We start from the raw sequence: 25,105 nt of genomic DNA on the forward strand, positions 1-25,105 counted from the left end.
ACTTGTGTTTATTGGGAAATAACTGTGCTTTCAAAACTTTTCCTACACTTTTCATCTTGCAGGAATATAAATGATGCTATTTAAGTTCATATGCAGGAGAAATTGCATTTCTCCTATAAAACTGGAAAACAGAAACACTTTTTTTAATAAGTGAATTTTGAGCAAAACAATGCTGACTAGTGCAGTAGTTATACATTCATGTAGGGAGATTGTTAGTATATCTCAGACTAATGGTAAGGAATAAAACTGTCTAGGGTGATGGCAATTTTGTATTGGTTTCAGAAAAATAAAAAAATACTCTGAAAAGTCACTTTTAGCTTGGGCCTGAAAGCTCCACAGAATACTTAATTTAGTTTGAACTACCAGTTTTAACGAATTCTTAAAAAAACCCCAACCAAACAAAAAAACCAAAAAAACCCAAAACCCTTGTTACTACTATCTCTGGAATGAAGTCTTATTACTTCCCTTTCAAATAACTTTCTAGTCCAGTGTTGTCTCGTTTCTTACATCTACTTTATAATTCATTTGGTGCCATTTTGAGAAGTCACCTCTTGCCCTAGTTGGTTCAAGTGAATAAAAAGCTGCAGAGTGGACAGAATCCTCGCAGGATAATGGAAAGGTTCAAAGTTTCTTACCATTGGTGATGAAGGCAAGTAGATGACTTCCAAATGGGTGAAGTTACGCATGTGCTACATCTGCTTGGTGAAGAAGCAGGGACTGTGGTGAAAATTCAAGCCAGATTGAGGAGATGCTCTGTGATCTGCTGTTTAGAACACAGGTTCAGTGCTCGGAACTGAGGACTTACCTATTTTGGAGGAATTCTTTTCCTCTTGATGTGTGAGTGGATAAAAGAGATTGCTGCAATAGCCAGTGTGGAAAAAATAGGCAACACCCAGTCCAGAGCAGTTTGAGCCAAGCACTTCCAACACCAAGCCTGGCTGCTGGCACTAGTTTTGTGGTGTTTTTCCAAGGAAATACTGCATAGGCCAGGACATTTTTGTCTGAAGAGCACTTTCTTGTGTTATGTGCTAGCAAGGTGAGGTAATTCTGGAGTGTTCTTGTTTGCCCTGGTGCAAGCTGAAATGAGAAGTTTTCAGTTGTAGCAGCATAGGTCTGAAAGGGATCAAGCCCAGCACCTTGCACGGAGGTACCAGTACTAGCAAATGGCTTCTCCTGCTTTCCTCAGAGGTGGTTTTTTAAAATTGTCTTTTTATTGCACTTTCTATTCTCTGCCTCTACTTCCACAACTTTTAGAAAAGGGCAGTGTTCACAACTGGAGTTTGTATTTTAAATTCAAGGATTAAACCTGTCGCTGTTGGACCGTTAGCAGAAAAAAGAGATTAATCCTTTCCAAGTGCTAGAAAGAACTAACTTTATTAAATAATTAAGAGATTTATATACACATCAAAAGGCTATTTGGATTGGGCCACAATCATCTGCCCCCTGGAATTGATTGGCCCAGGCGTTTGACTGCCTGTATCCAAAAGGCCATTTCAATAACATGAAACTTTATTTATAAAACATAGAAGAAGATAAAAATTCCCGTGGGAAAGGTTTCTGTGCTGCCACATAATCCTGCAAATTCTGTGTTGCCAAATCTAACTTTTCATGATGCTGTGTAAAGTACCATCTTGGTTCTGTCCTTCTCAAGTGTATTTTCCATATGAATAAGATGGGATATTACAGATAGAGTAGTTCTGTTTTACCTTCTCTTTACCACAAATACCCATGAGAGAAGCAGAGTTGCAAAACCCCCTTCACTAACTGTAAGCCTAAATATAGCATTGTGGCCTGCACATAGCATGAGAGAAAATAGCATTACAAGTCTAAGATTTCTGTCTTTAAATACAGATCTGGTATGTGATCAGAAATTTCAGCTGTTTCCTACATGTCTCAAGAGGAATTAGAATGCCAGTATATTCTATGACAGCAAAGTTCAGCCTCTTTTTATTCCCAGGCAAAGTTGTTGTATTAGAACATTGACTCTGAAGTTCTCCCTTCAGATAAACAGGTGCTTTCTCTGTGCCAGTAATCCTAGACAGTTCTTTTAATCTAGACTTGTCAGATGATACTTTCAGAATCTGCCCTCTTTGCTCCTAACATTTTTCCATAGATGTGGGTGAGCAGATGTTAGATACTTCTATATTTTTATCTGCTCTGGTTTGTCTAATGAATACTTAAAGTCAGGACCTGTGGGGTTTCAGTAATACTGGCACAGAAAGGCAGCATAACTTGTAGTCTTTTAACAACTGTTGACAAGTGATAGCACTCATTTTTAAATGTAAACAAGTCTGAGTGAAAATGCAGGTCACACATAAAAACCCCAGTATCTACTTTAGTTCAATCTATGAAAATAAAAGGCGTATCAGAGGAATGTTTCCAGGAAGTTAACAGACTTTACACTAAAAATGTGTTTTGTTGAACAGTAGGTCTAGGATTGGTCATGTGCATTGTGCTGTTTCAGAGCCTGGAGCAGCCCAAAGGTAGGAAGGTAGTATTTTCTAAAGGTGGGGCTTAATTGCTGCTGGTGTTTTTTCTTTAAAACTCTACAGAGAAGCTTTTGAAGTTACTATACAATTTCAAAAAACTTGAAATACTTCTGAGGTTTTTGCCTTGTTAATTTGAACACTTCAAAGGCAGAGGAGAAAAACACTAAACAGGTATCCAGTGAAAAACGTGGTTAGTCCTTTAGTGTAAAACCTACACATTTTTGGTACTATTTGGTGGTTCAAAACCAAAGCAAAACATCACAGCTCAAACAAACCCCAAACCAAATTTGCTTAGGATTTTCATGTTGTAGGAGAAGGCTTACTGTCGTGGTTTGGATAATTGTAATCTTTTCATCTACTGCCAGTTTTAGTTAGCTGAAAACATGGAAGAACCCTCAGGACAGAAAGGTAGATCACGTGAGCCCTGCTGATGCTTCCACTGATTTTCATCAACAGCATGAGAATATCCCCCTGAATCTTTAGTCTCATCCTTGATGCCTTTTCTGCCAACCCACAGGAATCTATAAAGTCATTCTTTCCAAGGAAGAATCAAGAAATAGGCTTTTCCCTAGAACTTGCACAGGAAAAATGAGGAAGTGGGTGATTCAGTTGTGTTCTATCAAGTCCCTCTTACTCCTGTTTTTAGAAAATAGGTGGATGTTGGCAGCTGGAATAAGTTCAAACAACTTGAACACCTTGAGAAAGCAGACACTGCATACTTTGAGATTAGTAAGCAATTACTGGACCACAACTTTGAACAGTGTGATAGATATTATCAAAATATTGACAGCTGAATCATACTACAGCAGCACCTGGAAAGCAATATATTAGCACTGCCCTTTCTTTCTAATCATGGAATTCCCCTGCCCCATCCCTTGAATGAAGTAGTAATGCTGTGTATTTCTTTTTCTAAAACAAGTGACTCCTTTAGCCTTATAACAGCAGTTTTCTTCACAAACACGGCTTGTTCTTAGAATTTAACAACAAGGAGATATGGCAAGCTTCCATGACCCTGATGGTAGTGTCACTTAGGGAGTCAGTGATGGGAATGTCATCTATCTAAGCAATACAGAGCTGCCTTTTCTTGTGGTGCTACAGTAAACTTTATAGTTTTCATAAGCTGGAACATCAAAAGAAAGATGTAATGTTTCAGGCAATCATAATAAGATTTTTGTCTACCTAATGGAACACTGCTACCTCTTTGCTGAAGGAGAAATGACACCACATGGTTAAGCAGAAATGCAAATAAACTGCAGAAATACATGTTTTAATGGCTTGTGAAAGCCTCAGACTTGAATAGGTTAAAGGTGTACTAAGTCACTTTTTTCTATAGCGCAGGAAAGTTATGTAAGATTTTGAAACAGAATCATCCAAGAAATCCAACTCTGTAACAGGGATTGACGTGAGTATTCAGCTTGTATCTTACTTGTTGTTCAGTTTCCATTTTGGAAAAAGCCTTATGTGGAATCTTACACTTCCTCTTTCCCATGGGCAGAAATTACTGGTCTTAATTATGAACAGCAGTTTTTGCATTGTGCTTTTTGTTTTCCATCTATTCAACAACCCCAGTTTCCAAGGAAATGTGAGGAAGTAGAGGTTGCATTTCAATTTGTCCCCTCACCTCAGGGTTTTTTCCTGGTGCAAGGTAGTCAATGTTGTCCTGCTAGACACTGTAATAAGGTTTCCTGTGGCTATATGAAGTAACCCTTGTTAGGTAGCAGGGCAGTAAAGCAGAGGCTTTTAAAGGCTGATAAAATAGGAATTCAGTCATTAGACATGTGATACAGCTTATTCTTGTAGGAAGGTTTAATTCAAGCTCAGTAACAAAGACAGGAAGTTTGATAGGCAGTTTATTTTTTCTTTCTTCAAAAGTGCAGCAGTGAACAGGGTCCTCTGGAAGGGCACTTTCTAAACAGATGTTCAAAACAGCAGAAATATGCTCACAACATGCTACAGCAAAGTATGCTCACATACAGAGAGAGTCATACAAAGAAAATCCATTTTAATTGAATCACAATAAATGACAGCTGTTTCATTATAGTGAAATACTCTATTCAGCTTCATTAATCAGTCTCAAATTTAACTTGATGGAAAAGGTGTTATACCTGCTTTGGGTGTGTGTTTCCATGTACATGCCCCTGCTACAGCTTTATTCCCCAAACTGAAGAAGCCCAGTTTACTGAGCCCATGCTGGGTAAGCAGGTACTGGCTGTATTCACTTATGCTGAATTGATGAGAATGAATGTTGGTTTGGTTTTGGGTGACATAATGAAATTATTAATTGTATTTCTCCCTGTATAGTATCTACTTTACCAGATCAGATCATTATAAATTCACAGCTCTGTTTTCAATAGTAATGATTTTTAAAAAAAGTAAAAAACATTATCACATTTTATCTAAACTCAACTCTGTACCAGTAAGGCCCTTTTTTAAAAACTCTACATTTAAAATTAATGCCTTCAGTAACAAGGTACAGATACAGCCATGGTCAAATAACACATGAAATGGAATATCCAGAAAGACCATTGAGTTTTAAAATAACTTAGTTGGGAATTAGATCTGGGTAAGAGTCAAAGATCCTTCATAGTATTTTTTTAATTTCAATGATAAGAATTAACACTGTTCATTTGAGGCTGTAAAAATACTCAATTAACTGCTTTATGGCAACATTCACAAGTGATAAACTGCTCTAAATGCAATGGAAGGCAGACAGCTCTTGGTTCCTGTTTTTCCTTCAACTACATGCTTAACAGTTCTTAAGTCTTTATCAAAAGTGGGAGCAAATCAAATATTTTCCTGAACCACTAAGTAATAACTGATTAATTCCATTCTGAATTTCAGTTTAATACAACATTTACTACTTATGCCAGATTTCAGCTACAGTATGGTTCTCTGACAGTGAGTATGTAAGTTACTGAGCCTTGTTACGAAAGGCTTTACAGGTATGTGCAGACAGCAAGAGTACTAATTTGGGTAAAACATCTGGTCACTCCTACTGAATAATCTGCATTAATTCTGTCAACTTGCATATTACTGATTAGGCAAAAAAATAAATCATTCAAAAGAAAGTGTCCTTGTTAGGGCTTAAAATCACTTTAAGAAAAGATTGTATTAAGAGTTACATTTCTGTACCCATAACAAATTTTTTTTCTATTAAGGAGCAACAGAATGCACATTACTTGCACTGAAACTTAAGCAGAAACTTGACGTACGACCCAGATTTGATAGGACTGTTGAGAGTTTAATGCACAGCAGTCAATGTATTTCACACTAGCCTCTACACAGCTACCAAAATGAAGTTTAAACAAAGAACAAGTCTAAGTTGCTAGAATTCTCCAAGCAAAACACTACCGACATGAGATTTAGGTTGAGCTCTATGTGCAAGAAAACCCTTGAGAGCATGAAGACAACTTTGGTTTTTTTCCTAGGGACAAAACAGTGTATGAAGGATACTGATGAGCAGTACTAAAGCTTGAGAAACAAAAAACAGGATAAAGCTACAGCTGCAGTTGAGAAAAAAAAAGTCCTGAGTTTTTGAAAGGATGTAAGCAGTCTGAATATCCAAAACTCTCTGCATTTATACAGGTGCTTCAGCTGAAAAGTTACCTTTCAAGCTATTTTTTTTTCTCCAAATATTTGGTCACTTCTGAGAGATCTGAAACAAAAATTCTATAAAAGCCTAACTCGTAGACCACCACAGATGTTTGCAGCTCTAAGCTACATGAAGGACAACTTGCATGCCTCAGAATTAAAAGGCAAGAAAGTTCAACTTAGTTTATTGTAGCATTGCTGGTATCCAGTTGGCGGATCTGCACACTGGGGTATGCACCTTCACAGTTTTGAGTCATACTTCATTGCCTACTTAATGATTAGTTGAAATATTCATGCTCTCTACTGGGGTAAGAGATGTGAAATACAGCTGAACACTAGATAGTTTTGCCACAGTTTGTTTGACAAGGGAATGATAATCGTGCCCGATAACACAGTTGATTTGCCCACAGGCAACACAAACTTGTCTCACAGAAGATCACTAATTCAGTGTTTCCAGATGGTGTTTTGCCAATGAATCTATACAGAAGTTGCATGGTAATGCTAGTTTCTGTGTTTTTCAAGATTTAGAAAGATACTCAAGTTTGGGTGCACGTGGTGGCTACATTTCAGATAAGCCTGATGACAAGGTTGAAAAGACATCACCCTTTCAGAGGGAAACCAAGTGACTTCTGACATGCAGACCTTTGGTGTGAAGGCCACTTTTTGCAGGTTCCAAGTAGTTATGTCTCAACCAAAAAGCAACACCCTATGAAGCACTTAAACTGCCTAAAATAGCTCTTAGCCTAATGTCTAGTGAGCAATGATTCTATGATTTTTAGCTAGTTTTCTTTCAAAAGAATTTACCTTCAAGAATCTAATTAACATAAGAAGTTAGACAATTCAAGACATTTGGAGATTAGAGACAGATCACCTATAAAGTGGTGCCCTGGTTCTGAATTTTATTTTAGTCTTACTTTTGTTTGTGTATTAAAAACAGAGTTAAGAGTTAGCTCAAAGCACAGGCACACTCAGTTGAACAATTGTTAGTCTCAACAGTCTCTTGTTTAACTCACTAGGAAGTCAGTCTATCTTAAACCCTAAGAGGTTTTTCAGTAGTACAATAGTAACCCAGCCAGCATTTCAAACCAGAAGGAGGCTGAAATTACATTCTTGTTTGCAAGCCACCAAAGTGAAAAGATTCGTTGGTCTCATCTGAAGTGGTCTCATTGAAAGAGACTATTTAGCAGATGGATTTTAATTCTGCCAAGACACTTGCTAGTCAGATCCTACGCTTTTGACTACCACCCTCCTACTTTCTTTTGGGCTAGTTTGCTATTGTCATGAACAGCTTGGAGCTCAATAGAGGAAACCTATAATTAAGCATAGCTTTTAAGAAGGTCTGTGACACTGAATATGGGTGAGCATTACTGTGCAATAGCACCTGCCTATCTAACCTGACTCAAACACACATTTGATTTTTTTTTAGAACAAAATAAACTGTTCAGATTCATAGGCATAGGTTCACCTCTGTGCCTGTGATATGAAAAGGTACTTGACAGACAAAGGTGGTAATCAACGATCTGAGCAAGACAGATTAGCTGTGTCTAACAATTTACAGTTAGAGTTCAGCTGTAATATATATATATATATATTGCACAAGGCAACCAGCTAAAGACAAGGGGTTTCCTTCCAAACAGGGTTTGAAAAGCCCATTAAAAGTCTTCCAGCTGTAATCAGCGAAAGTTAACAGAGACAGACCTGCTGCAGTCACTGGAGAAACTGGTCAGTAGGAGCCACTGCAAGAGGCTCTTAAGGTTCTTACAAGAACTGTGCAGAAAACCTCCGAGCCCGTAGGCCATGATTGCTGAACATGAGCCGTGGGTTAAACCTGTACCTGCAGAAAGGAACAGAGTCAGTGTGAGCTGCTTGGCCTGCAGTGACCAACACTCCTAGAGAGAGCTTTGTGCTAGGAGAGCTCTGGTACAAGGCTGTGTGAGAAGCTGCTTTCTCAGCAGTACACAGCAGTGACAATTTCTCCGTATTACAACAGATAAACTGTAACAACACACAACTGAAAAGCTGAGTCTCTAAAGAAATAAATCCTATCTACAATGTACCAGCAGCGTAAGGGCACATAGGACATCAAGCATTCAGGAGCTACATTCTAACAGAAAGCTTTGCTACCCCAATTACAAACTTCTGGAGCACTTTAATGAGAGCATAAGGACATTTTAAATGGTGCTTAAAAAAGCTTTGGTATGAAAGATTAGTGTCTGAGTTGAGGCACGAAGTGCTATTTACTTACAACAGCTGATACATATAACTCAGGTCCTGCAGGAAGCATTCTTGCTAACAACATCTCCAGGAACAATCAGAGCTAGTACTTGGAAAATGCCTGCCCATAGAAACCAGCAGGGCTTTTCCTTGTTTGCAGGCAAACCTGAGGTCCGGCTCTTGACTACTCAGAACAGCTGAAGTGTACAGCTGTGCTAAGTCTACAGTGTCTCACAACATTAAAGCAGTAGCATTCATACCATCAAAGTTATATTTATTAAGTTAAAATATAGATTAAGCATTAAAAAATAGAAGCATCAAGAAAACATCTCTATTAAACGACTGTATGTATTACAATAATATATTCCATCACAAATACCCTCTATAAAAGCCCACTTTAAAAAATACAAAGTTATATTTAAAAGTATTATAATAATGAAGTGGATCAGTGTTTACCCGGGATCGAAGACACCTGGTGTACGGCACGTTATTCCTGAGCAGGACTGCAGCATCATTAGTCGATAGTTCATCTTTTCTAGAATTTCTTGATCAATTGTTTTAGCAATGTTATTGATCTGGTGTGGATCTGCAGTCAAGTTATACACTTCCACAAACACCTGTAGAAGAAAGTTCCTGCACTGTATTAAGTCTTGAATGCTAATTAACAGTCATCATTTGAGAAAAATGCTTTATGGCAGCACAAAGCCTCAAATGTTATTTTGAACTCCACTGCAGCAGCCCCACACATAAGCTGTGTTGAGCCATGCAGCTAGGTGGTCAAAGACTGGACAGCATGCCAGCAAAGCAAAGTTTTGCAGTAGCATAATTGTGTTGGAAAAGTTTTTACTTTTACCTAAAGTACTCACCTGCCACTGCAGATTCTTTTCCAACACATAAATGAAACTTATGACTGTAAGACCACAGTAAGAGGCCTTGGCTAAGCTGGCAATCTTTTCACTAACAGACCTCAAAATACATAATTTCATGACCATCACATCAAGATTCTATGCTTATCAGATACTTACAGCTGTCAGACCCAGACAGGTGTCTTGACTTCATAGACAAAATATGCTGAATAAAAGTATGCTACAGCCTCAAACAGAAAAAGCTTCTTGTGTATGCGTGTGCTTTGAGGTTTGTCTGGAAGATTTCAGGGCAATTTGGTTTTTGCTACATTAAAAACGAGATACTTCTGTGGGTCAAATACTGCTCAAAACTATCTCAAGAATTTAGCTGTGGTCTTGTCTGTGCTAGAGCAGGAGGCCCGGCTGCAGATGATACTGATAAAAACTGGCTGAGTTGTGTCTAACTTTGATAAAGACATATCTGGACAGACTTTGGCTTTTTTCTTACAAGGTTCACTGCAAGGTTATAGAAGCCACATTGTTGCACCTTCCACATACTGTTGGTTTTATTTTAGCTAGTGAGGTAAGCAGGGCAACCCAAAAATGCCACAGCCATACCTTCTTAGTGGAAAAATCCCAACGTGACATGAAGTGTATTATTGAGTCAACTTTGAGACTACTTTTACAAAGAAATCCACAAGATTTGTTTAACTTGATCATAATTTGTCAGAAAGAGGAAAAACAAAGGGCAGGGTTTGCTAATTGATATCTTGGTTTCCTGTACAGCTTTTCACACTAACTGCAAAAACATCTTGTGGGGTTTACTCCCCTAGCTTAAGTTGCTCATTGTAGACTACCATAGAACATGTTATGTGGTGCACATTACTGGGGATACCTGCTGCTCATGCTGTTACTGCACAGCTGCTGACAGCACAGTTTTTTAGATCTGTGACCCTACTGCCTCAAACCCAGCATCCTTGTTGGAGCAGCTGTGTGCAAATGAGCACAACTAAAGATCAGCCCTGTAGCACACCACCTTTTGTACACACAGCTCATACTCCCCTAGTGAGACCTGAACAGCCTCTGGAAGGGGGCTGTGTCTCTATGTGTCGTGTCCGTCTCAACTGCAACCTTTTTATGTCCCTTATACCCAAACAACTTACACCAAGGTTAGAGACCTTGCTCACAGTTGTAACTTACATGCTACTTTTGCCAGACAAAAAAGTGAGTAATGAATGAGAAATTATTAGCCTGGAATTTCAGGTCTTCCCAAGCAAAAGAGTTGCAGCTGAACATAAACACAGAAGTACAGTGTTATCAGAAAATATTTGTTATTCAAAAGAGTCTCCCACATGGAAGTAGGCAGAGAGAACTGAAACCAGTCCAGCACAGCTTCCTGTGAGGCTCTCACGTGATACAATTTAGGCCTCGCTCACCTCCCACACCCCTTTTTTATTCTCTTCTTCCCAGAACCCCACTACAATTTTGGTCAAATATTCACAATAGGAGATAAGTACTTCAGTGTTTATCCTGCAAGCAATGCCAATCTGCTTTTCAGAGTATTTCATGGAAACCTTGAGAGCTGATAAGAGTGCAGACAGACACACTGTTGTGACCAGCTGACATCTGCTAGTCAGACAGACTTACCTCCCGGTCATCAAATTCACAGTACTGCAGATCCCAAGAAGCTGACAGTGTCCTTACACAAGCATATGTGTTGTTATAGGAATCTTCACAGACACAGTCTGGGAAGCAGTGCTGTGAAGCAAGCAGTGAACAAAAACTTCAGGGCAGGAGATGAACTTTTCCTAGGATCTATACTAGCTCATGTTAACTGCAGTTAACGATGAACACCCAGCTCTTAATTTAACACATGCAAATTTCCCCTGGGGATTTTAAGCAAAAACTCAAGTGATGTTACTAAACTCACCATGATTAAGTGTATTTTGTCTGGAAAGCAAATGTATCTATGCAGAAGAGAACAGCACAACACACTACGGAAGACAGCACCAACAGGATGCTTTACTTTAGTTAAACAAAGCAAACCTGCTTTGATTTAGAGAGTAGTTAGTGGTTTAAATAATGGTCACAGACAAGAATTGTGCAATAAGGTTACTGAAAGTTTAGAAAGAACACTATGTCACTGCCACACACTTGGCTTAAGCCCACACCTTCCTGCATCAGTCTCTAGCCCTGAAGCCCCATAGATTCCTGCTGAAGGGGTTATTGTGATCTCTGTGGTTATACAGATATGTCAGTTCCATGTGGCTGGATATATCCTTCCAATTATCAAATGCTGCACAGGACCTACAGAGCTGGCTCCCTACTTACCAACACACTGGGAGCTTACTTACAGGACCAGGTTAGCCCACACAGCAAACACATTTAATTCAGCAGCTATTTCCTAATATTAACAGATCTTGTCTTACTTACTGTGACTCCAGGTCCTAGGCCAGGACAGGTAGGATCAGTGCCATTGTATCCTTCTCCTTGGTACTCCACCAAGAAGTCTGATCTCCATGTGACATTTTTGTCTCCTCTCTACAACAAGAGGTCGATACAACTTAGTAATCTATTGCACTGTGAAACAGGAGAAATTCTCTGTGCTTGGAATAACACTAACACTGCCCACTGCTCACCAGGCTGTCAGTCTTAAATAATTAGCTTTAGGTTAGAAGGTCTTGTGTAACTGGAAGACAAGGATTAAACTCCAAAAATATTAGTACCTCCTCCTGTGAGGGTTTAAAGTACTATCTTCAATTTATAAAGGATCATACAGCAATACCAAGTAGGAGCCACATGGCCAGATACTACTATCCTACAGACAAAATCCCCATAACAAGGCTGTTTCCCTTTGATTTGTATCACATTACCACAACAGAAGGAAAAAGATACCCTTGGCAAAAAACGCCCAACCAAACAAAAAAAGAAACAGCTTTAAGAAACAACTAAGTTTTAAAATGCAGCTACAAATAGACCAACTTAAAAGACAGAGGAAGATGGAAGTTTATATTTAATATACAGCACCATCACAAACATATGTAGCAAAACAGTGAGTTTCAGATTTGATTCCACCAGGGTTTAAACTAGGTGCCTTTTACTTGCTACTGTCTAAAGAACAGCTTAAGGTTTGGATACAAGGTTTTAAGAGCAAAGCACCATTTTAAGTCTGGATGATCTTTCCAAGCTTACCTTCCAAGTAAGCTGCCTTCAATTTATAGACTAAATTTAATTAAAACTAAACAGATCAGCTGCAAGCAGCTTTATTTAAATAGGCTTCTGCTCACCTATTGGAAAGGTCAGGTTTAGTTTATAAAACCGCATGTGTTTTTCTAGAGTTGGTAGGAAACACTAATTCTACTGAAAATGGAGTCAAACCAAAGACTTAATAAGAACAGTCTGCTTTTCTCCTATTCCTATGCTGAGAAATGTTAAGGAAAAGGAGAAGGAGAATGCAAGGTGGAAACAACCAGGCTTCAAAACAGGAATTACTACAAATGCGAGAATTAGCCAAATGGATGACACAACTTTCTATCATAAAATGACTACAAAGCTGCAGTGCTAATGAAAATATATCTGCATTTAAACAACATACCTATTTTTTTCACTCAGAAATGAGCATCCCACATGAAAACAACATCAAAGGAAGACTCTGGGTTATGACTCAACCTAATCTATCAAAGGAAGTATCATTCACTTCAAAGAATTACCCCTGCGGTTACTATCCCTGTCCCTCTACTTACCAGCAGCGGCAACAGTGACATCCCATCCATCTGGGTCTTGTTCAAGTCATAACCCGCAATATCCAGGATAGTGGGACCCAAATCAATATTTGCAACAAGCATCTGCAGGATGAGAAGAACTTAACTTCAGAAGTTCAGAACCTATTTTAAATACTGATAATTTTAGGTGCATCTAAACACTACCTAATTTCATCTTTATGGGCTAATGGACCCTGTGACATTGAAAAACAATGGTAGGGAATTGGAAAGTGAGTTCAGATTTATTTGCTTCTGTGGCTCACAATTGCTTAATTTAATTCAAGCAAGAACTGACAGCTTTTTATAATAAGGTCTTCACACTTTCTACCACTCTGTGTATTTCATTTCATTGATACATATATATGAAGGGGAATAAATTAGTAGCTAAAGTTGGTAACTGTGAAACAACATTAAAATAAATCTGTACTGGGATTTCACTTCTTTCTTACCTTGTTTGTCTGATTTGGTTTTATCCCTGGCCCTCGAACCAGCAATGGAACTTTGATATCAAACTCATAGAGCTGCCGTTTGTCTATTGGCAAAGAAAACTGGCCTAAACAATAAAAGATGGAAAAAGTTAAATGGCTTCTTTTTTACGTTATAAGCCTTGTGTTACCATGGAGTGGTTTGGGTTGGAAGGCACCTTACAAAAGAACATCCACCCCCTCTGCTATGGGCACATAATTGCCATCAGTCAATTTTTAAAGAAGAGAGGTTCTCAACTTGAACTACATTAACAAATTGGAGGACAGAAGAGATAACTTCAAAGTATAAGCCATATCTTACAGAGTTCAACAGCTTAGACAATGCACTTTTAGTTGTACAACATAATACAGACAGGTCTTTGATAGATTTTTACTGGTTAACCCTCTATACCAAACCTTCCTATAGAACAGAGACTCTTCCTTCATTTCCATCCTAATTTTATGTATACCAGGATACACTGGTAGAGGTTAATGCTGAAAACCACAACCTAACAAAAAATGTCAATAAAAAGCCCTAACAGCCCACACTGCAATTCAAATCAGTACTTCTCATGTCTACAATTTTCCCTGGCTGCTGTTCCCATTTTCTGGAGTGGTCATGAGGGTGGAAGGTTACACAGTTCCTGGATCTTCTACAAATAAGCAGTAAGCAGTGAAAATTTTACCAGTGTGGAAGCCATTGTCTGATGTGTAAAAGATGTACGTGTTGTCTAATTCTCCATTCACATCCAATTTCTTCACTAGTTTCTCTACCAGGTCATCTACTGACAGCAGAGTCTGCCACCTATACAGAAACAACATACTTCACATTAGAGTGGGAAAAATTTGGAATAACCCTGACTGCAAGTAGGGCATTTATATCCTGCTTCCAGTCAACAGTGTATGCACTGTAAGTGAATTATTTTGCTTACAAATTCTGAAAACAAAATTCATAGACTACTACACTGGCTTTTTTTTAAGGCTGCAGTTAAAGAGAGAAATAGACTTTGTCCTCAGTTCTTGCTGACTTTATTCTGTAGTGTCTGTGAAAGACATCAAAATGCTGATTACTTCTTATCTGGAGACAGCGAAGACCAACTTTGAAGCAACATGGTGATAGTCAGTTGTCTTCTGCAAGGCCACTTGTTATCAGTCCTTTATATGTAGTTTAATATTAAAATGCAAGACAATAATGAATTTAGTTGTCTTTATGGAATCCTTTCTGCTTGAAAACTGTATCACCTATTTTGTATTACTCATGTAATGTTAAGGTCCATTATTTCAGTGTATCTAAAGCCTTCAGCAGCTACAACAGCTTCAACAGCTTTTCTTTATCATAGGGCTTGCTGTTGAGAAAAACGACTGCTGACTTCTTCCATTAGCCTCCACAGACTAGTACCACGCTGAATTCACTACAGCTATTCAATTCTTAGATTCTGTTGTCTCTCGGCTTAATTTCAGATTTTGTTGCATAATTTTACCTTCAAGTTTTATAAAGCAAGAGCCTACAAAATCTTGGATTTCCATCTCCAAAGTGACAAGCTGATACCTGGTAACTGCTCAAAATGCAGTTCAACACTTCAGATAACATTTGTTTCAAAGCTTTTAAAGAAAACACATCTGCAGTGCAAACAAATACCCTTGCTTTCTATTAAAAAAGGGAACAAGTCATGTCTACACCTTATCCCCACATGCCCTTTTATAAAAAAGGGCACACTCCCCTGGCCAGTCAGGTATTCCCATGTAAGATTACAGACTGAGAGCCAAGATTAATAAATCAGATTAGCTGGCAGATAGATCAACTACATTTGATGCACGCCATGAAAGAATCTGGAATTACATCAAGTAGAAGGTAAGGCCATTTTTTATAAGAACCCGTTGTGCACTGAAATAAAAGCAATAGAGAGACCAAGTGCAATTGGTCTTTTTTGTGACAAATAATGGCAGCATTTGTGAATATAATATTTCTGAAGCAAATGGCAAGTTTATTTGCAAAAAGTAAACAAAGCCAGGAGGTCTTCTGAGACAGATGCCAGAGAACTATCAGAGGTAATCTGACATTGATTGTCAGACTTACTACAATTTCTTTAAAAAACCCACACATTACAAATTCTGATTAGAAGCCTTAAGTAACAAAAACATTCCTACCGCTTTCTATAAGCATCATCAAGAAACTGTATTGAAGAATTGGTCATTGGAGTCTTTGCCTGTCGAATTAACCAGTGCTTGTTCTAAAGGAAAAAAAAAAAAGATTAGTGTACGAGAGAAGTATTAGGTCTTAAACCTTTCTTAGAGCAGTTAAAGAAATTATTCCTGTGTAAAAGTCAGGCAATGCTATCACACTGACCTGACTGATTTTCCCTGTTGGTTCATGTAAAATCTAAATTTCAAGAGGATACATTACAGCCCCATTATGCTCAGCCCTCGACGAGAAGAAAATAGATGTGGATCTTTTCAAAGCACTTCAGGGAAGAAAATTGTGAAAGGATCTAGAGAAGGCTCTCCCAGAGGTAACAGTGCAATAGCCTAAGACAGGTCTACGGAAAACAATCTGAAGCATTGAGCATCATTGTAAGATTAGACATGGTTGTCCAAAGTGAGGTACTTATGGGACTAATACTGATGAGCATCCCAACAAGTAAGCAATGTGGGGCAAAACTCCTGCACCCAGAGCAATTAGAATTACTTAAATTATAAACAGGTAAGTTCAAATGTCTGTAACAGTGCCACTACCAGATTCTTGGCAGTCTAAGAAATCAGGACTGAAGACTACTGAGGGGAGCAGAACATTACCATTTTATTTAGATTTTGACTCCAAAACAAGAGCATTTCCTTAGCTGCAGCATCATGGTTTCTTCCAGATGCATCCCAAATTTTCAGAAACAGTCCCTCTCTTTCTTTCCTCGCCTATGCCCCCAAAGTAATGGAGATGATGTAATTCATATAAAAGGTGATACTCCCACATCCAAGGACCAGTCTGAGCTGGGTCAGCTGCTGTACAAATATATGGGAAGGTCTGTTGTGAACAACCTGAAGGTTAGTATTAGTGGGGATCAGAACAAAGAATAAGTCAGGTCAGTGCAGCCTTATGCTTTTCATTTAGTAGGTCAGAGATGACCCACTCATCAGCCTCAGCTTGAGCCTGTATTTAGCTGGTCACTCCTCTCCATGGAGCCTCTTGCTGTGCAATTTCCCTCCTGTCACAAGCGAATGACTGAATGGACTCAGGCTTCAGGGACTCACAACAAAGTGACTCATATCTCCTGCAATTACTCACTTCCCCTGTTTTCTGCTCTTAAGTACTGAAGGAAAGATTTTATGCATGGAGACTTAATACTATGTCCAGTTTGCTTTAATTCAGTTGTTTTCAGTTGTCTTTTTTATAGTAGTTGTAAAACAATTCTCTGGAGAGACACTAAGTCTATCTCAGCTGAGAGAGGAAAAAGTAAGGAAATACATGACCAATCCTATCTTCAGCTCAGCAGAAGTCCTTAAGAAAACAGAGCTGGCAATGTCACATGTGCAGCAGCCACCTTTCACAAGGGGCATGCTTAGGAGAGGTGCTTCATAAAGGCACAACCACCCTGGGCAACTCGGGCAAGTAAATTACCTAATGCAGCAGACTCCTCCTCTTTCAGTATTTTGTTCTTCCTACCTCTCTCTGAAGTTTCAAAAACTTCATACAGCACCCAAACATCTTTGTAGATTTCAATAAACTTCACACAGACTCAGAGTTCTCAAATTTGCTTCCCTGTCAAGTCTTTCAGCACTTACATACAAAGCAGTCCACCAATCCTGCTGCCTCCCTGTGCTCCATTCTTGGAGAAATTTTAGGAGATTGAGACAATATAGAAATATATTGCCAACAGAATCAGAACACAGCTGTGCTCTGATTTTGCAGGAAAAACAAGGCATGCAAGGAAAATACCCAACACATATCTTAATCAACTTCTCTTTTAGAACAGCTCAGATAAAACTCATCTGGCTATTAATAATTCTGCTTGGGAATCTAGACAGCTGATGATTATTTCATGCAATTCATAGCTGAGGATCCAAAGCAGGAGTTAAGACTCTAACCAGTGATAAGCTCTAACAAGAGCTTAATTCCTATTTTTCATGCAGAGATTCTGCCTAAATGGCTCCTCTCAGTAGCCCTTACCCACACACACTACAAGGAAGTGTGGCAACATTCATCTGGGAGTTGAGACTGTACAATGCAGGACTGTCAAGCAAGCATTACAACATCAATGAGGGTCTTAGCTTATGTACATGTTTACTGCTACTGCAGGAATCATGCTTGCCCTAGAGAACAGTGAAGCTCTAGAAAACACTGAAGCTCCAAGAAGAGTTAGGCTTCAAGACCACAACACTGCCAACTGCAGAAATGCACATTAGCTGTGTCTAAGAAGGAAGGTAATGCTTGTCTGTTCCTCTAGCAAAACTGCTGTACCCACAGATATTAATTGCCAAACATTAAGTCTAGCATTTTGCTCTGTTATACAGACATATGCAGAGCTTTCACACCTCATAAGGGAACTCCACAGTGTATATTTTGCTAGATGCTGACTTCACTGGTCAAGTTACTTCTAAATCACTATTTTAAAAGGACTCTACTACAATAATGGAGTCTTAAGCCAAAATGTGGAATCCTTTTATGGAAGGAAAAACCTCTGATTCCCACTCCCTAGTTTGAAACTTAAAGAAGGTTGGGCTAAAGTATTTATTACTGCCTGCAGCCGTTCTCTCCCCTTTCATTCATGTTTTTCTATCATACTGATAAGCACATGGTCATTTTGCAAGCTACAGTCCTCAGCTAAAAACAAGTTTCATTCTGTACTACACAAGTCACAGTAACCTGAGGTATGACTGGGCTCCTGATAGGCATTTAGGCAATGTTATCTCAGTCTTAAGATTAGAAGCAAATCTTGAAGTGAAATAATTGAACACCTAACAGCAGTAGGCTCTATATTTTAAACTACTTAAATCAAAAATATGAAACTTCTGTAAGTTTCCACCAAATTAACTGCTTATGAAATTCACTTATTGGCAGAGTAAATTGCAGCAGATTAGTCTGAGCTAGACCATATCTGGCTATATTTGTTGGTAGTGGAAGGTACTGCTCTGTCACAAGGATGTCTGAGTTTGTAACACTAGGCCCAGCAATTCTGGCTACAGGTTATTTTAACAAAGCAAAGGCAAGTTCTCAAAGCACTCAGTAACCCTTGGCCCAATGGTTCACGATTTCAGAGTCCTCTCATTAGTCTGCAATGCTTGTCACCTCAGAGAGGCTTTGCCATGAGCTCAAGGAATGGACTGCCCATCTACATGAGCAGATGTGTGTAGGAAGACAGGGCTCTTGCCGTTCTTCACCCAAGCCTTTGTGTAGCACACTACCTATGTGTTCTCCTGAACACACTGAGAAAAATTATAAGAAATTTTTAAGAGCTTCAGAAGAGTCTGGAAATTGGACACTGAATTCACTTTGTCCCTTTATCAATCATAATTCCATTGCACTACCATACCACTTTTGCCAGTATGTTGTTTTTCTTTACATGAGATTAGTATGCAAATATCTCAAAGTCACAATAGACTTATCTGACCTTGACAGACTGATTTAACATGCTGAAACAACCAGTAGTCTTAGTACTTGCCTATTCTACTCACTGTTTAAACCTAACATGCAAGTCAGGGCCACTGTCTTCTGCTCTCACAAACTAGAATAAGCTATATAGGTCCTTGCTAGTTAGCTTACCTTGCCATGAATATTAAAATTGCTGTTTCTTGGTGCACTGACATTCTGAAAGCTCTTTGTATACTGTGGAGCAGGTGTCCAAGGGGAGTGTGGTGCTGGGGTTGAGATCATCATAAAGAAGGGCTCAAAATTAGATTTGTACTCCAAGAAGTCCAGTGACATGTTGGCCTGTGAAGTGTTGTTGAAGAAGAAAAGTTATGCCTCAAAGAAAACAGCAAGTATTTGACAAATCCAAACTAGACATTCATAACTTATTTAGAGCTCGGCAATACTGCGAAAATTTAAACTATTTCAAAAATGTATTGCTTGCTCATCTACAAATATCTAAAGTAGTAGCCCATGATAAAAATAATCCCAAGTGCTCATATTAAACAAATAATTTTTCCCACATCTCCAAACTACTTTCTACTTTAGACCTTTGCATTAATTAAATCTGGAAAGCTCATTAGAAGTTTGTGCCTATTTCAAGTACCAACAAAATCCACCTATACTCTGGTTTCATCAAGTAAAATCAGAGCTTTCTTTAACATAGTTTGAGTCTGAGACTTTCAGATGCCATTCCCTATCTGACAGATCCCAGTTTAGGAGCTTCAACTTTCTTTGGAAATAGCAATAGTTCTGAAAAAAAAATTAATTCAGCCCCACTGTTTATAGCATATGCTCATTCTACAACAAGCTGCAAGACTACAATGGGTGAAGACAGGTCTGGTGAAGGACAATGCCCAACTGCACTCGTTCACACCACTTCACTGCACTTTCATTTTCACTTCAGCCTATACACATTTTCAAGTGGTAAGTTACAAGAAATTGCAAGTTTCATTTTCACCTCCCCTAGGTCAGCCTTTAAAATTAAAGCTTCAAAGGTATTACTTGTAGATGAGTTCTTCAGTATTCAAATCTTGCAACATTTTTTCCTGTTTGATCAGTGTACCCCATTTTGCATATCCTTTTCTTTCTCTACAAAAAAAACGTACACCAGGAATTCCCTCTTCCTCCCTTCTAAATTTAACATCTAAGCAAGTAGAGCTCAACTGTAGTTATATGACAGCAGTCAAGAAAGGATAAAAACCATTCAGAAACTCATAGCAGTAGTCAACTTTGATTTCATTAGGAGCTTAAACTGCAACATCTGAGAACTGAGTAAAAAGAACTGAACTGAGTAAAAGATTCAGGTATTTGGATTCTTCTTAATACCAGACTCAAGTTCCCAGGTGCCCTTAGGACAAGAAAGCTTGAGGATCACATCAAGTGACACAGGAACTTTGCATAAGCAATTTACTCCTGTGCACTGCCCAGCAAGTGAATTAAACACTGGCTCTGAAATGCTGAATACATGTTTGGTAACTACAGGAAGAAAGTAGAACGCAACACACTGAAAATTGTAATACACTGCTGTATCAATAGGTAACATAGGACAAATAAGCAGTTTATGCAACAATGACCTGTTGGACAAAATGCTTACAAGCTGCTGAAGGATCAAAAAACCCAGTACAATGCCAGTAATAGGATAGCCTCACTTCTGGCTTATCAATTCCAATCTAGCTTTAGACGATGTAAATCTAAATTTAATCAGACAGCTGTTCAGTACCCTAAGAAACATCAATCAGTGCTGTTGCTAGTGAGCAGCTGTCTGTGTTCTAGCACCCAGGGGAATGAAACTCTTCGGGGTCTCAATGAAACACTACAAGACTACACAAGGAGACATCCCCTCAAGAGAAGAATTTCTGTGAGCACTGCAGTACCAACCTACACACTGTAACAGGAGTCAAATTATGACTCCAGCTTGGCAGGCAGGGGGACATTTCCCCCTCCCCCCCAGCCACTGCTACTTGTCAAACAGGGCCTTAAGGGAGCCTAAGTAACTCTTCCAACCTTCCTTGAAGTATTTGACATCTTTGTTACCTCTCTTTATTTTATGTGGATAAAGAGGCTAAAACCTCCCCTGGTCAGCTACACATCATCCTCATATACTATGAAGGATTGATTAGTCCTTAATATTTATAAGTTATCAGCCTGATGGAGTTGGAGACTGCAAGACACTAACACATCATAATACCTAACAAGCAAAACATGGTGTGACATTTATTTTTACTTGCTTCCTACTGAAATCTTGGCCCAGTTAATCTGTTACAGAAGTTCCATATTATAATGAAACATATCCTTTTATGAAGTAATTTAAATCATTGCCTACCTGCTCCTCCTGCAGCACAGCAGTCAGTATTAACTCCTCAGTGAGGCTACTGGCTAGCAAACGGCCAGCTGGAATCCCTTCCTCTCCACAGCTCATTAACATAAATGTGTCATTTCTAAATAAACTCAGGATCTTGCTTTGCTGACCCACCATCACAACAGTACAATTGTCCATTTATGAACTAAAACAGCCTAACAAATTAGCCCACCCCTCCCCAAGACCCCAGTACGAGGCATTATCTGGTCATAAGCAGCTTCTGCACAACGCATTGCAAAATTTCTTACCAGTACATCTGTCAGATAATCTACACTGTAGTTCTCGCCATGCCTTCGTGCTTTGCCATTTACTGAGAGAGTATAGTTGTAGTACTTTGAATTTTTCTCCTGTGAAAAAGTGACACAGATACTTATTGCAAAGCAACATGTACAATGATCATTTGAAATAATCCAAATGAGTTGCCCACGAGCATTTGTCAAATAGGTTATGAGCATCTGCCATAAGGATACTTCAAAAATTCACAGAAGTGGTCTCCATCAACAAAACCGGTTTTAGTGCTATCTCACACTGCTTTGGCTTCACATATTGGTTTTTTTTCTAGGAACTCAGTAGGAGTATCCTTTGTGAAAGCCAAGGATCTGATACACAGTAAAGGAAAAAGGGAAAGAAAATTTGCATTAAATTGTTAGATGCTCTTTCCCTGCTCTTTCATGAGCAGCAAAGTTAGAACATGAGTTGGATTACAAAACAACCAAAATTAAGCAGTTAAAAAAAAAAAAGTCACATACCAAAGCATACCAAAAACTCCATCCAGGAGGGACATGACCTACTCCCCCTGCATCCTCTGCTCCGTACTGAAATAAGACAGATCATGACTCACAGTTTCAATTATGATTAATCAAAGCTAAACATTATGTTTCATATTCATGTGCTTTATTCAACACTACTCAGAAACCATGCTAAGCCAAATTCAATTTCAGAATGGGGAAAACGACATATATATGCATCTAAAAACATATGTAGAGCCTGTTAAAGAAACCTGGGTTCAATAACTAGACAGTAACTGAAAGCTTGGCAATAGTAAGTAAAATTTAAGTATTATTCCCTGTTCTATTCTGCATGTGAAAATATGCAGAGATCCTGGAGAACATAATGTACATCATCAGGTAATGAGAGGTGGTCAAAACATCCATGTGACAAGACACTTGTAGGCTTTGTGATAACAGTTCACAAGACACTAAGGAGAGTTCCACACAGACCAACAGCTTCCTTCATCCTCCCCCTACAGGGGTAGGAACTTTATGTAATGCTAGCCTCTTGCCACCTCACTGCCAAATAATCTACAACAACTAGCCTTTAAGACAGCAAAAAAGGGAAAGTAGCTGCTGAGTCAGTGCCAAACTCAAAACAGAGGGTGCCTCAGAGCAACACAACGGGTTTTCTCAGGGCTGTCCTCTCCCATCTACATGGTTTGCCTAACTGCAGGGATGAGAGACTCTGCTGAGTCAAGGGATGCTCAGAGGAAGCCAGCTAAGTTTCCCTTCCCCTTGCTGCCTCAGGAACATCAGCAAACACAAATTAACGCCTGGCTATGAAGATTCATGTTCTGTTGTTCTATTATACCAATGTTTTCCACCATGAGATACAAAGAAAGTAGGTTGTTAAGAACCCTGTAGCTCATCTAGCTCCAAATCCAATTGCATTGCACAAGAGGAACACTGAACCTTAGAGCTTTCAGCGCTGAATTTTACATCTTACTATAAACTACTTGAAACAACAGTTGAAAAGGGGAAAAACCAAAAGCACACATATACAAGTGACTCAATAATAAAGTGTTGGGTAACCACTGTAAAAGAGCTCTGAAAATATCTGTTCTCCCAATGAATTTGCCTCAGTGGATATTTAACTTTTAAAACAAGCCATTAAGTAAAATAGAAAAAAAAAAAAGCACCAAATACCTCATTTAAATACTTTCCAGCAAAGAACGTTTGATAACCACACATAGCTTTGAGCAGTGCTGGGAAGGTGTATGGTTCTTGAATCTTCTGCCATAACTTGCTGCTACAGTTCCCTTCCAGAGTGTTATTGACAACATGATGATTATGTGGATATTTTCCTGTTAAAATGCTAGCTCGACTGGGACAGCAAAGTGCACTGGGAACATACTGGAAAAACAGAATGAGGAGATTTAAGACTGGCATACTAAAACAATTTTATGTCAAAGTTTATAGGTTTGAAACATCGGCTGACAGGCTGATTAAAATGTTCACCAACAGTAAAACCTACTTCTTCCTGGACACCCAGAATTACATCCCAAGTATTTTCACTAGCGAAAAACTGCACATGAAACCAGTTTCAGATCTCTGCAGCACATGGCCTTCAATTCTTCACCACCAGATTAGACATGGTTTTTAGACAGGAGCAAGAGTCCACTAAAATATTGTTTGATCATTGATTCACTCCATTATTTTAGCTGTGGAGATACACTAGAACGTGAAAAGAGTGAAGTGACTTTTCACTGTGCATGAAGCTGATGGAAGTTTTAAGCAGCTTCTTTTAATGCTTCTCAGTTTGTAATAAAAATATTCAGACTACGCAGTTTTACTTTACAGTTTAAGGAAGTGAGCACGAGTGCTTCCAGAAAGCGAAACTTTACAGATTTTGAACACGACCTTAAGTTATATTCATTTTGAGACCTAAAAGTAGGTAGCAATTGAATTTTAAAAAACCCATATCCATATCTACAGGCTTCATAAAACTATTACCATTTTTTGAGACCTCAGATACAAAATACATACATACACACAGCTTAGAAATTAAGAGAGTTAATGCAAACACTCACTGCATTTGCAAAGGTTATTCCCATCTGCGCAATGAGAGCATTAGTCTTCTTTAGGGGTGTCTGAAAGGAAAGCACCAAAGGGATATCAGCTAAAAATGCAAGGATGCCAGGTAAACCACGACTTGAAGAAGACTGCTTGGAAGAAGGCCATCACCACAGTTTTTAGGCACCACCCCGGCAAGACACGAAGAGTGCCCTTCTCGCTAGGGCCTGGCGTGGCCACAGCGATTGCACAAGTCCACCCAAGCGAGCACAAGTGCAGGGAGTTTCCAGGGCTATCTGCAGCGGCAGAGGCTGCTCTGGAGGCGCCCCAGCCTCGGCCCACTCGAGCCCCGGTGGCTCCGCACAGCGGCTCATCCCACCTGCGAAAGCCCCACCGCGACGCTCCTCTAGCGAGACTGCTCGGGCTGAGGCCGCAGCGAGCCCCTGCCCGGCTCTGGGCTGGGCCCAGCGCGCCGAACCCCGCGGCCGGAGCGACCCTGGCCACACACCGCGCCCGCCGCGCCCTCCGAGCTCGGTCTCCCCCGCGACAGCCGGGGACGCGACCCCAGCGGCCGGGAGGCGAACCCCGCTCGGAGCGCTGCCGCCAGCCCCGCGCCCCCCGCCGCGGGGTTACCATGCCGCCCAGGCAGACATCCTGGTCGTCGGTGAGGATAAGCACCACGTTGGGCCTCCGCGCCTGCCGGGCAGCCCGCGCCGGGCTGAGGAGCAGCAGGGCGGCCAGCGGCAGCGCCCGGAGCAGCACGGCGGGGGACACGGCGGGGGCCATGGCGGGTCGGAGCCGCCTCAGCGCGGAGCGGCGCGGAGCCGGAGCAGCAGCGCGCGGCCCGCCCCGCCCCCGGCACATGACCCGGGAGCCGGGGAGGAGTCACGTGGCCCGGGCGGCAGCCGCGGCCCGCCCCAGGCCCCGCCCCGCTCAGTGCTGCGCTGCGCTGCCGCCGAGGCTCCGCCCGGCCGTG

At 40.0% G+C, this 25,105-nt stretch overlaps 1 protein-coding gene across 1 annotated transcript; it reads right to left on the reverse strand.

Moving 5' to 3' along the window:
* Positions 1 to 4,321: 4,321 nt before the first annotated feature.
* On the reverse strand, positions 4,322 to 25,003 carry GNS (glucosamine (N-acetyl)-6-sulfatase). Its single transcript, XM_085044332.1, has 14 exons — positions 24,763 to 25,003; positions 24,147 to 24,206; positions 23,263 to 23,469; positions 22,093 to 22,158; positions 21,592 to 21,690; positions 19,117 to 19,284; positions 15,513 to 15,595; positions 14,051 to 14,169; positions 13,350 to 13,453; positions 12,883 to 12,984; positions 11,573 to 11,680; positions 10,787 to 10,897; positions 8,751 to 8,911; positions 4,322 to 7,914 (listed from the first exon to the last, which is right to left on the reverse strand). The coding sequence occupies exons 1-14, from the start codon at positions 24,991 to 24,993 to the stop codon at positions 7,839 to 7,841; spliced, it is 1,695 nt and encodes a 564-aa protein (XP_084900458.1). The 5' UTR covers positions 24,994 to 25,003; the 3' UTR covers positions 4,322 to 7,838.
* Between the last annotated feature and the right edge of the window lie 102 nt (positions 25,004 to 25,105).

This window comes from Lichenostomus cassidix, chromosome 1Aa, assembly GCF_008360975.1.
Source record: "Lichenostomus cassidix isolate B80296 chromosome 1Aa, HeHo_3.0, whole genome shotgun sequence".
NCBI classification, from domain to species: Eukaryota; Metazoa; Chordata; class Aves; order Passeriformes; family Meliphagidae; genus Lichenostomus; species Lichenostomus cassidix.